Source organism: Ovis aries, chromosome 15 (genome assembly GCF_016772045.2).
Source record: "Ovis aries strain OAR_USU_Benz2616 breed Rambouillet chromosome 15, ARS-UI_Ramb_v3.0, whole genome shotgun sequence".
In the NCBI taxonomy this organism is placed as follows: Eukaryota; Metazoa; Chordata; class Mammalia; order Artiodactyla; family Bovidae; genus Ovis; species Ovis aries.
The window spans coordinates 56,800,876-56,814,602 of NC_056068.1; the positions used below are offsets into that span (position 1 = coordinate 56,800,876).

The 13,727-nt window shown below is 38.9% G+C and overlaps 1 protein-coding gene across 1 annotated transcript in view; it reads right to left on the bottom strand.

The window, feature by feature from the left end:
- The window catches only part of CCDC34 (coiled-coil domain containing 34), a 45,042-nt gene that overhangs the window by 6,569 nt on the left and 24,746 nt on the right, over positions 1–13,727 (bottom strand). Inside the window, exon 3 of the mRNA XM_004016355.6 lies at positions 13,073–13,180. Coding sequence (XP_004016404.4) covers positions 13,073–13,180 — 108 coding nt within the window. The remainder of the gene's footprint in view (positions 1–13,072; positions 13,181–13,727) is intronic.

A 13,727-nucleotide genomic window follows, 5' to 3' on the forward strand; every position in this document is an offset into this window, starting at 1 on the left:
CCAGTTTGTGGATCACCTACCCGGCAGGTATGGGATTTGATTTTATTTTGATTGTGCCCTTTGGCAACCCACTCCAGTACTCTTGCCTGGAAAATCCCATGGACAGAGGAGCCTGGTAGGCTGCAGTCCATGGGGTCGCGACGAGTCAGACATGACTGAGCAACTTCACTTTTACTTTTCACTTTCATGCACTGGAGAAGGAAATGGCAACCCATTTCAGTGTTCTTGCCTGGAGAATCCCAGGGATGGCGGAGCCTGGTGGGCTGCCATCTCTGGAGTCGCACAGAGTCGGACACGACTGAAGCAACTTAGCAGCAGCATCACTCACTGTGGCTTCTTCTTTATCTTTTGACGTGGGCTATCTGTTTTTGGTGGTTCCAGCATCCTCCTATCAATGGTTGTTCAACAGCTAGTTGTAATTCTGGGGCTCTTGGAGGAGATGGTGCACATTCTTCTACTCTGCCATCTTCAACCAGAAGTCTGAATCTTAATGTTTCTTAATGGATGTTTACCCTCACTCTAAAATAGAAGCCACATAGGTATATATTTCCCAGACAATTTACCAATATGAATACTTGGATAAGTCTTCACTATAAAAGAGTTACAGAGGACCAATTTTAGCCCATTAAATACTGTTATAAGGGCACATATAGACAAATCTTTGGCTGTGCAATTCTTGTAAGTCTTACACAGATCAAGGGTTGGCAAATTATGTCCTGCAGGCCAAATATGGTCCATTACCACCTGTATTTATAAAGTTTTATTGAAATGTGGCCACACATATTTATTTACATATTTATTGTCTATGGCTGCTACTGCACCACAACAGCAGAGTTAAATAGTTACAACAGAGACTGTATGATCCACAAAAACTAAAATTTTATTTGCCCCTTTGCAGAAAAAAACCTGACATAGATTCTAACTGAATATTTTTTCCTTTTCTCACCCAAAGGATAATCTATCAACACAGTGAAATTCTAAATAACCAATAACATGGCTAGCTCTCTTTATCAAAGGTTTAGAAAATAATCTGCAAGGCATAAAGTATATCTAATATAAATGTCATATATATCACCCTTCATGGAGCAAAGAAATATGAACCAAGAAATTCTTCTCTTGAAAGCACCTTGTAGAATACCTCAATACAAGCAATTCAAATAAGATTCAAGTAACAAACATCAAGTTATATTCAACAGATGTACAGTGCTGTGCAAGAAAAAGTGAAAGTGAAAGTCACTCAGTCATGTCTCACTCTTTGTGACTCCATGAACTATACAGTCCACGGAATTCTCCAGGCCAGAATACTGGAGTGGGTAGCCTTGCCCTTTTCCAGGGGATCTTCCCAACCCAGGAATTGAACCTAGGTCTCCCGCATTGCAGGCAGATTCTTTACCAGCAGAGCCACAAGGGAAGCCCAAGCATACTGGAGTGGGTAGCCTATCCCTTCTCCAATGGATCTTCCTGACCCAGGAATCAAGCCAGGGTCTCCTGCATTGCAGGTGGATTCTTTACCAACTGAGCTATCAGGGAAGCCCCTGTGCAAGAAAGGCAGGGGTTAAAAATCAAAGCCCAGGAATCCCCTGGCAGTTCAGTGGTTAGGGCTTTGAGCTTTCACTGCTGAGGGTGCAGGTTTACTCCTTGGTTGGGGCACTAAGGATCCCCCAAACCTTGTGGCAAGGCCAAAAAAAGAAAAGAAAATCAAAGCCCATCATTCCCCAAGTTGTTATATTTCCTTATTGTTGGGCAGCCAATACCTGTAAAAGGAAATCCTTTCTTGCTGAGAACTCAATATCCATTAAAATAACACTGGAATTTGACTACTTCCTACAGTCAGAAAATCCACAAGATTAAAAAGGATCTTGCAGCTCTATCTGACTCATAAGACTCCTCCACAAGCTCATCAACAAGGAGTCATCCATCAGAAAAAAAAAAAAAAAAGAGTCAACCAGTCTCTACACTATTTTCAGTTTTTGACAGCTAACATTTATTCAGTGCTAACTCTGCCTGTTACTGTTCTGTACGCTGTATACACATACACTATGTCAGTTAATTCTTAAAAGCACAATATGAGAAAGTTACTATTAAGATCTCATTTTATAAATGAGGAAACTAAGGCACAAAGAAGTTAAGTATTATGCCCAAGGTCACACAAATGGTAAATGAAAGATCACTATAGATCTCTCATATACATATGAAATAACACTGAAAACAATTTTTTTTTTTGGCCAATAAATCCAATTTAAATGAGACATTAAAATTCCTTAAAAATACATCACTTTTCAAAACTGATTCAAAAAGAAATAGAGTAACTGAAGTAACTGTTATAAGTAATTCTACTTACTAAAAATAATTCAGAATTAAAAACTTTCATATAAAGAGAACTCCAGCTTCCAATAGCGTCACTGGTAGATTTTATTACACGTTTCAGGAAGAAACAGTACCAATTACCATACAAACTATTTTAAAAAACAGAAAAAAAGAACACAACCAAGCTCATTTTAGGAGTGTAGTATTTCTCTAACATCAAAACCAAATATGAAATAAGCAAATATTAGGAATAAGGCAAAATAACTCCTTTCATCAAAACATGAAATACTTAGGGATACATTTAACAAAAGACATTTAAATACACCTGTACACTGAACTTAAAAAAAAAGCTAATTGAGATAAATATGACCTAAATAAATAGAAAAGAAAAATCACACTTATAAGTTTATATTATTAAGAGAGTAATTTTCTCCGGAATGATCAATGCAGTCCCAATAAGTTCAATGCAGTCCCAATAAGTATCAGGCACTATTCAAGCAAGCATGATTAGGGAAATTAATAAGCTAATTCTAAATTGTATATGGAAAGGGTACAGAGCAAATAAAACAATTCTGAAATAAAGAAAAAAGATGGAAGACTTACAGTATTTGATTAGAAGAATTTTAAATTAAAAATTACTCTATAAAGCTACAGTAACCAGACAGTGTAGTACTGTCACAGATCAAAGGAACAGAACAGAGTCTAGAAATAGACCCAAACATATTTGCTCAATTAATTTTAAATGAAAGTGCCAAGATAACTGAATAGGGAAAAAGATTATCTTTCAACAGTGATAGAATAACTGGATATCCAAACTCCAAAAAAATGAACCTTGAACCCTTAATGCATGCTATCATTAAAATTAACTCAAAATACAAACACAGGCAAATGCTGAAGTTATAAAACCTCTAGAAGAAAACAATGGAGAATATTTTTACAACCTTGGCATAGGCAAACATTTCTTCAACAGAAAGCAAAACCCACAAACTATAAAAGAAAAAAAAACAGAAATACAGAACCTACCCCAAATTTTAAATGTTTGCTCTTTAAAAAGATACCATTAAAAATTAAATGGAGGATATATTTACAATACATGTTACAGGACTTAAAGGAATATAAAAAGAACTCTTACAACTTACTATTAACACATGCAAAATGGGCAAAAGTTTAAACACAAAACAAACTCCACAAGAGACATAGAAATGGTCAACAGTGTTATGGACTGAAATCTGCCCTGCCAAAATTCATGTATTAAAACTCTAATCCTCAGTGTACTGGTTTTTGTTTTAATTGGAGTATAAATGATTTACAATGTTGTTCAGTTTCAGGTGTACAGCTGAGTGATTCAGCTATACATGTACCTACATTGTTTTTAAGATTCTTTTCTCATACAGGTTATCACAGAATTTGAGTATAGTTCTCTGTGTGATACAGTAGGCCCTTGTTATATATAGTAACATGTGTATGTTAATTCTAAGCTGCTGATTTACTGACCACTTCCCTCAGGTTTTACCTTTGGTAACCATAACTTTGTTTTCAAAACCTGTAAGTCTGTTTCTGTTTAGTAATAAGTTCATTTGTATCTTTAAAAAAATTTTTGATTCAACATATGAAAATATGTAAATCTCTAGGCCCAAGCATGTTGTTTCAAACGGCATTATTTTATTCTTTTTTATGACTAATATTCCATTGTAAACATATACCATATCTTCTTTATCCATTCATCTGTCAATCGACATTTAGGTTGTTTCCACATCTTGGCTATTGTAAACAGTGCTGCAATGAACACTGGGGTACATGTATCATTTCAAATCATGATTTTATTCAAGATATATGCCCAGGAGTGGGACTGTTGTATCATATAGTAGCTCTATTACTAGTAGTTTTCTTAAAGAACCTCCCATACTTTTCTCCATAGTGGTTGTACCAATGTACAGCCCTACCAACAGTGTAGGAGGATTCTCTTTTCTCCACACCCTCTTCAGTATTTATTATTTGTAGACCTTTTGATGATGGCCACTGTGACTGGTGTGAGGTGATATCTCATTTGTAGTTCGGATTTGCATTTTTCTGATAATTAGTGATGTTAAGCCTCTTTTCCTGTGCTTTTTCCACAATCTGTGTATCTTCTTGGGAGAAATGTGGCTGGCACAGGTGATTCTCAGGTCTGTGTCCCACCACTTGGGGCCATCTATATATTTTCCTTCACTCTGTATGCGTCCCTAGATCTGAAGCAGATCTCTTAGAGATAGCATATCTAAGGGTCTTATTTTTGTATCAATTCAGCCTGTCTTTTGGTTGGAGCATTTAATCCATTTACATTTAAGATAATTATCAATATGTACTAATATGTTATTATTGCCATTTTGTTAATTGTTTTAGATTAGTTTTTGTAGGTCTTTTTCCCTTCTCTTTTGTTCTCTTGTGATCTGATGACTAACTTGCTTGGATTCCTTTTTCTTTTTTGTATACCTCTTGTAAATTTTCAGTTTTTGATTCCCATCAGATTTTGATATAGCAGTCTATACATATACAAGATTGTTTTATGCTGTTGGTCTTTTAATTTCAAAATGCATTTCCAATATCCTCCATTTGTACTGTCCTCACAATTGCTGGTTATATCATATTTGTGTGTGGATGATTTCCTATCTTTACTGTAGTTTGCCTTTACTGGTGAGCTTTCCCATTCATAATTTTGTTTCTAGTTGTTGCCTTTTATTTTTCACCTAGAGAAGTTCCTTTAGCATTTGCTGTAAAGCTGGTTTGGTGGTACTGACTTCTCTTAAATTTTGCTTGTCTGTAAAACTTTTGATCTCTCCATCAAATCTGAATGACAGCCTTGCTGGGTAGAGTATTCTTGGTTGTAGATTTTTCCCTTTCATCATTTAAATACACCATGGCATTCCCCTCTGGCCTGCAGTTTCTGCTGAAAAATCAGCTGACAACCTTATGAGGATTCCCTTGTTGCTTTTCCCTTGCTTCTTCTAACATTTTCACTTTGGCTTTAGTTTATGTCAGTTTGATTAATCGGTGTTTTGGCATAATACCTCCTTGGTATAATCTACCTGGGACTCTCTGTCCTTCCTGGATTTGACTGGCTGTTTCCTTCCCATGTTAGGGAAGCTTTCAGCTATTATCCCTTCAAGTATTTTCTCAAGCCCTTTCTCTCTTCTCCTTCTAGGACCCTTATGATGCAAATATTCGTGCTTTTAATCTTGGCCCAGTGGCCTCTGAGACTGTCCTTCCTTTCATTCTTTTTCCCTTTGCTCTGTTCCACAGGAGTGATTTCCAACACTCCATCTTCCAGCTCACTAACTTCACTTTTCCGCCTCAATTATTGTGCTATTGATTCCTTCTCTTGTATTTTTCATTCTAGTTATTCTATTTTTCATCTTTGTTCTTTAAATTTTCTTTGTTAAGTATCTTTTTGTATCTTCTTAATCTGTGCCTCCATTCTTTTACCGAATTCTGGGATCATCTTTACTATCATTACACTAAGTTATTTTTCAGGTAGGTTGCCTATCTCCATCTAGATGTCTTATGGCTTTTTATCTTGGTCCTTCATCTGGAACATAGTTCTCTGCTGTCTCATTTTTGTCTAACTTTCTGTGTTTGTGGTCTCCTTTCTACTGGCTGCAGGATTTTAGCTCCTCTTACTTCTGGTACCTGCCCACTGGTGGGAAGGGTTGGGTGTGTCTCTCTGGTGAGCAAAGCCATGTCAAACAGTGTGTTAGAGGGAGCTGTGAGCTCAGTACAGCTTTAGACAACCTGTCTGATGGGTGGCAATGTGTTCCTATCCTGCTGGCTGTCTGGCCTGACGCATTCCAGCACTGGAGCCTGTAGGTTGTTGGACAGGGCCAAGCCTTGATGTCAAAATGGTGACCTCTGTGAGAGCTCATGCCAATCAATACTCTCTAGGGCCACTGCCTCCAGTGGGCTTGCCCCCAGCTCAGTGATCCATGGCCAACCCTCACCTCCCCAGGAGACTCTCCAAGACTCACAGGTCAATCTCTTCCGCTTTGTGTTGGATCCAGTGTATGTGAGCCCTCCAAGAGTAGAGTCTCTGTTTCACCCAGTCCTGTGGAGCTCTTGCACTCAAGCCTGCTGGTCTTCAAAGCCAAGTCCTCTGGAGGGTTCCACCTCCTGATGCCAGATCCTCAGCCTCAGGAGCCTAAGATGGGGCTTAGAACTTTCACTCTGGCAAGAGCATCTCTGCAATTATTTTGCAGTTTGTGGGACTCCCACTCGTGATGTCACTAATGCATCTCTCTTATTGTCGCTTTAGGCTTCTTCTATGTCTTTGAATGTAAAATATCTTTTTTGGTAGTTTCCAGTCTCCTTTGCCAATGGTTGTTCAGTAGTTTGTTGTGCTTTTGGTGTTTTCGTGAGAGTAGGTGAGCTCAAGTTCGTCTGCTCGGCCATCCTTTCTGGAATCAAGGGGCTGCTTTTAGTTTGGATATCTGCTGTCTCCCTCCTCAAGGTGAGCTGGCTGTTATCCCCTTGATATGGGGGGTGCAGGTGTAGCAGTCTTTGCATACTCCCAGGATAGCAGGGGCAGTGCCTGGCACCAGCCTGCGGATCTTAGTGGTTGCCCAAGCCTGCCTCTGGAGCCTACCATGGCAGCGATAACTGCGCCCACTCCCAGAGCTTCTGTAAGGTGGTGTCCTGCTGCCTGGGAGCACTTACAGGGGAAAGAGCTCTCATGGTGTCCCCCCCCGACCCTCCCACCCCCACCCCACTCCTTGTGTGCCCCTAGTAATGGCACCTTGCCTCTCTGGCAGGTGCTGGCTGCTACTGAGCACACCCTCAGTTACCACAGTCCACCCTCTTCAGGCTGTCTCCGCACAGCCAACCCTGATCTTTTCCTTGGATCTGATCTCTGAAGCCTGAGCTTCAGCCCCCAGCCCTCTCCTGTATCAATAGAGGAGCATATTAGGCTGTGGAACACAGGGCAGTGATGCTGACCTTCTGTGCAGGTTATTCCCCATTTTGCCTTCTACAAACCAGTTGCTGTGCTCTCCTCCTAGGCTTTGAATGTCCCTCTCCATCCAGGCTGATCCCCCACCAGTGAAGGGTCTCCCCAGGGTATGGGACTCTTTCCTTATTCATAGCTCCCTCCCTGGGGTGCAAGCCTGTCCTAATTCCTTTCCTTTCCTTTTTCCTTTGTCCTACCTGGTCATGTGGAGGTTTTCTTGTCCTTTTGGATGTCTGAGGTCTTCTGCTGGCATTCACTAGATGTTCTGTGTAAATCATTCCACTTACTGATATGTTAATGTTATTGTGAGAGTAGGTGAGCTCCCCTACTACTCCTCCACAATCTTGATCCCCTGGCCTGATGCTGTATTTTGAGATAGGACTTTTAAGTCACTCAATCTGTGGTAGCCCCAGTAGACTAATAGAATAAACTTACGAAAAGTTGCTAAATATCGTTAGATCTCAAGAAAATGGAAATTAAAACAATGACATACTGCTGCTACTTAGCCAGTCATGTCTGACTCTCTGTGATCCTATGAAGGCCGCCAGGCTCCTCTGCCCATGGAATTTTCCAGGTAAGAACACGAGTGAAGTGCCATTTCTTACTCCAGGGGATCTTCCCCACCAGGGATTGAACCTGCATTTCCTGCACTTGTAGACAGATTCTTTACCACTAGTGCCTCCTGGGAAGCCCAATGACATACTACATGTAACAGAATGATTTAAAATGGGAAAGACTGAGAATCTGGCAAGGATATGGTACACTTGGAACTGTCAGATATTAGTGGCAGGAATATAAAATGGCAGAAGCACTTTATAAGAAATTGCCAATTTTTTTTTTTAACCTAAAAACCTACCATACAACCCAGCAATTCGGTTCCTAGGCATCTACCCAGGAGAAATGAAAGCAAGTATCAACAAAAAGACTTGTATATAAGTGGTCACAGAATTTTACTCATATCTCCAAACTGGAAACAACCTAATTATCCATCAACTGGTGAATGGATACATAATTTGTGATACTGAACAATAAAAAGGAAGAATCTTAATACAAGAAATATTAGCAATTTTTAAAAACAAAGTAGCTTGGGACTACCCTGGTGGTACAGTGGATAAGAATCTGCCTGCCAATGCAGGGGACACAGGTTTGATCCCTAGTCCAGGAGGATTCCACTTGCAGAGAAGTAACTATGCCCATGAGCTCTAGGGCCCATGCTCTGCACTAAGAGAAGCCACCGCAACGAGAAGCCCACGCCCTGCAGCAGCCAGCAGCCCCTGCTTGCCACAACTAGAGCCAGCTCGTGCACAGCAACAAAGACAGAACACAGCCAAAAATAAAAATATTTTTTTTTAAAAAGTAGCCTGATGCTAAGGAATATACATTTAGTGATTCTATCTGAAATTCTAGAAAAGGCAAATCTTATCTATAGGAACAGAAAGCAGACCGATGGCTTCCTTGGAGCTGGGGTTAGGTCGGGGGTAGGAAGCAGGGGTTAAATGCAAAGGAGCACAAGGGAGCTTTCTGGAGTGAAGAAAGAGTTCTCTCTATCTTGTCACACCTCAGCAAACTTAAAATAGGTGTATTTTATTGTATGTAAAATATAGCTCAATGAAATTGATTTTACAACATCAGACAGGCTCTCTGCAGCATTTAAACTACAGAAGAGGGACTGGAATGTCTTTAGTTAGCAAAAGGATACCAGAACAGGCACTCAGACAGAGTACCAAGAGGGAATAGCCAGCCACTAAGTGGCTTCAGATTTTCTGGCGCTCCAGTTCTATACCACACAGAGTACAACAATAAATCTTTTTTTTTTTTTTTTAAGATGGTGCCTTGAGAGAACCTTTGTTTCTTCCAACTAAAGGAAACTAACAAACCTGAATTTCTATTTTCATTCCTTCAATAGTACCTGGCACATAATAACAGTGTTGAAGGCATGAATGAGAACTGATGACAGTTATCAATCATATGCTTGTTGGCTTGAATTAATTTTTTACATTAAAAAGCGGTTCCTTGCATTAAAAAAAACTTTAAAAATAAATTTACTTTTAATTCTCAGTGAAGGCAAATACCCTTTTACAAAATATGTGGTAACACACAATAAAAAAAAAATCTAAAAAATAAATTAGTATGGCAACACAAATATCAGAGTACCAGATGAGATAAGCCCTTTATTTGAAAAAAGATTTACAATAAAAGAAACCAGTCACAATAAAAGAAACCAGCTTTGCTAATGGATACATAAATTCTTTTTGTCTGATTTTTTGATAGAACACAGTGAAAATGACTTAGAGAAAATAATGCCACAGATATAGCTAAAATGTGAATGAGGCTGGAGGCAGCAGAGGACCACACACCATGCAATGTAAACAGAGGAGAAAAAAGCTAGATGCCAGACAGGAAGAGAAGAACCAGAAGAGCAGTCTTTACAAATAGAGGTAAATGTAACCAAGACTGAAATAAGAAATCTGAGAGTTCTTAAAGGAAAAAAACAAGAGTATCCTAATTATTCCTTAGCATGCATAAGAATTCTACAGAATAAGTAAATTTAATTTTTATTTCTCAAGGTTCATTTTTAAACTCTTCTCAACCTTATGGGATCTTGCTTTTAGGAATTAGTGATTTATGTCAGGGCAAGCCACTTCCCTCCAAAAAAAAGAAATTTTTTCCTCAAATAATTGGATTAGACCTACCACCACTAATTAAAACAGGGAATGTATCATCTCTACATTCTTAGACAAACAACAACTATGTTTGACTGGCGTGGTAAAATGAGCTTAATGGAGTCAGAAGATAAGAGAAGCTTTTAGAGGAGAGAATATACTTATACAATACACACAAAACTGTTTTATAATTATATACTTCAAAAAAGTATCACTCAAGGCCTAGTAGTGGTCACACAGGCTTATTTTGATTTTGGCATTTATTCACAAAGAACTCTTTCTTATTGTATTATGGGATGTAGCAAACTTTAAAAAATAATTTACTTAAGTAAAGAACAAATATATTTATGGTTATAACATACACATCTCTAGCCAATTCCTTCTCACAATATTTGGATGAAGAAAGCTATGCAATCTTCGATTTACTGGGGAAGTATTTACTAGGTACTCTTATTAATACCAGTAGGCATTACATTCAACAATAGCTAGGAACCAAAAATTAGAAATAATTTAAAAGTTTTGGCTTACAATTTCAATATCTCACTGCATTCATGAAGCTGGACCTTAATAATAAAAGTTTCTGCTATGCAAAAACTCACAACAGGAAACAAAGTGACAAGATCAATATTTTTTAAATTTCTAACTTGTGATCCAAATCAAGAATGTATTAAAATTCAAAGGAAGATGATACATTTATTCATTCTATAACTTATCACCTCCAAAATGCTATGCATATGTCTGCGTGGGCCTCTCTCCGTTCAACCCACCCTGCCCTTCCACACACCTGTGTGCACAAGTCTGTTCTCTCTGTATTAGGCAGCCAGTGGGAATTTGCTGTGTGATACGGGGAGCTCAACCCAGAGGGGTGGGGTTGGGGAGGAAACGGGAGGGAGGTTCACGAGGGAGGTGACATACGTATACCTGTGGCTGATTCATGTTGATGTATGGCAAAAAAAGCATTATGTCAGAGCTTATAATAGAAAAAAAGTAATACAAAAATAACTCCTTAGTTACAAAACAGAGACTCACAGACAGAGAAGGAACTTATGGTCCCCGGAGGGGAAGAATGTGGGGAAGGGATGTTAGGAAGTTTGGGATGGACATGTACACACTGCTATATTTTAAATGGACAGCCAACAAGGACCTACTATATAGGGAACAGGGAACTCCGCTCAATGTTATGTGGCAGATTGGATGTGAGGGGAGTCTGGGGGAGAATGGATACGTAAATATGTATGGTTGAGTCCCTTTGCTGTTCACCAGAAGCTACCACAACATTGTTAGTCAGCTATACCCCAATAAAAAATAGAAAGTTAAAAAGAGGGGGAACCAGCTAAAAAATAACTCCTATCCTGAAGAGTCTTAAAATTACATGAGAAGTTAAGACATATGCATAATAAAAGCAGCCACAAAATATATACATAACACATGGCAGTATATGATAAAGTGATGTCAATTAAGGATTCAGCAAAGAAGAAAAGAATTTCCAGTATGTGATCAGAGAATACTTCATGTAGGAAATACTTTGAGTTGGATAACAAAAGGAGGTTGAGTGAAAATCGCTCAGTCATTTCCAACTGTTTGTGACCCCATGGACCAGGCGCCTCTGTCCACGGAATTCTCCAGGCAAGAATACTGGAGTGGGTTGCCACTTCCTTCTACAGGGGAACTTCCCAACCCAGGGACTGAACATGGGTCTCCTGCACTGCAGGCAGATTCTTTATCATCTGAGCCACCAAAGGTAGGGGGGAAAATGTGATGAGATCCCACATTGAGGAGATAATTATTTAAAAAGGTGAGAAATAGAACAGAAATGTTCTCAAAAGTTCTTGTGAACACATATTCCTAGGGCCTGGGAGCACAATCCAAAGCCCAATATTTCTTTGAATTCTATTGTGTATTTTAAAAATACCATAAAATTTATGTTCTATACTATTAAATATCTGTGCTTGCTTTAGCATAAAAATAACGTTTTTCTTCTCAATATTTTCCAGCAAAACTAATACACCAAGAAGATGGGACATGCTTATCCTGAATGTGCTCCCCAAAGATGCCAGTCAGAGGCAGATAGCATGGAAGGAAGAACAGCACAGGTGAAGGAGACATGGTTCAGAGAGCAGAAGGTATTTAACCAGCCGGGCCACAACAGTTCAAACGTTATTCAGAGGAGAGTAGGGAATGACAAAAGATGTATTTGTGAACTGAGGAATGACATTTGGCTTTTTGGCAAGATTTCTCTGCAAAGGATACAAAGGATGAAGTCAAATCTTGGGTGGCTTTTAAGCATCAAGATACTGATTTACCTGCTGGATAACTGAACAAAGAGGCACAAACCCCTGCCCTTATGGGGCTTACATTCCAGTATGGGAAATAAACAATGAAGTGAAGTCTCAGTCATATCTGAATCTGAGACACCATGGACTGTAGCCCACAGGCTCCTCTGTCCATGGACTCTTCAGGCAAGAATACTGGAGTGGGTAGCCGTTCCCTTCTCCAGGGGATCTTCCTGACTCAGGGATCCAACCCAAGTCTCTTGCATTGCAGGCAGATTCATTACCATCTGAGCTACTAGGGAAGCAAATGAACAATAAATAAACTGAAAAATATAATGAGTCTAGACAAGAAGAAAGCACAAACAGGAGAGAGGTGATCGTAAAGGAAAGGCATGGACAATTAGAAACAAGAGAATTCCAATTACGTCTTGGTGACAGAAATTACACTAAGATCAGAAACCAAGGAGTCAGGATGATGGTTCTGTCAGAGAAGAATGGATAAAAATGGGTTGTTTTAGATTTGCAGGCCCAGAGGTGCCTACCTACTGAAGAAACGAAAATCCAAGGCTCTTGGAGGTCAGGTCTGGAGACAACAGACTTCATGACTACCTGCAACCACATCCAAATGGAAGCCACATGATGGAAAAGGGAGAGAGAGCAGAGAGCAAAGGACAAAAGATCTGATAGATGTCCCTCGGGGGGAGAGGGCTGGGGTGGGGCGGAAAGGGGGCAGAAACTAGGTCAGAAAAGAAAAAATCTAAGAGAAAGTGAGAAACACATAGGTAATGACTAGGAGTAACAGGATGAAGACTATAAGCGAGATATAGTACGTGTGTGCCCTTTTTTCTCCTTACCTGTTCATTCTTTTTCTGAACCCATTCCTTGTGCTTTTCTTCAGCAATTATCTTTCTCTTTTCACGGTCTTCCACTTCTTTCTTTTTTTCTAGCTGTTGATTTAACTCCTATAGATTTTATTCAAACAAAAGGCAACATTTAATAGAAGTATTCAACCTTGCATATTAAAAATAAAAGTCTGAGATTAACCAAATTTTAAACAAGAATATAGTTTCCTTTATAGAAATACGCCATTAGTGACAATAACTTACTTAAGTAACTAGTTTATGATGAAAGGAAAGCACTGGTAAAAAGTATAAGTCATTTTTTAGAAATGCAAATAATTGCTTGGCAGCAAAACACTAGTTTCTTAGACTAAACTTCAGCTAAATTACCCTCATTGAAATCAACTTTCCCACACATAAATTTTGGCATCACTTTATGCTACTGGCAGAAGCTCAAGAGAATTGCAACTTTTCTACAGTTATAAAAAGCTTCTAGATTCTTGATGAAGATAAAGGATAGGAATTAAATAATCCCTAAATTAAACTTTTAATTCAGAGTTATGCCAAAGAAGAAATGTAAAGAAGCCATTCAATTTTTTAAAGGGAGTGAAAAAAAAGGATCCAGATTTTCGTTCATTGATTTTATAGCTGTTGGAGTGTAAAACAAAAC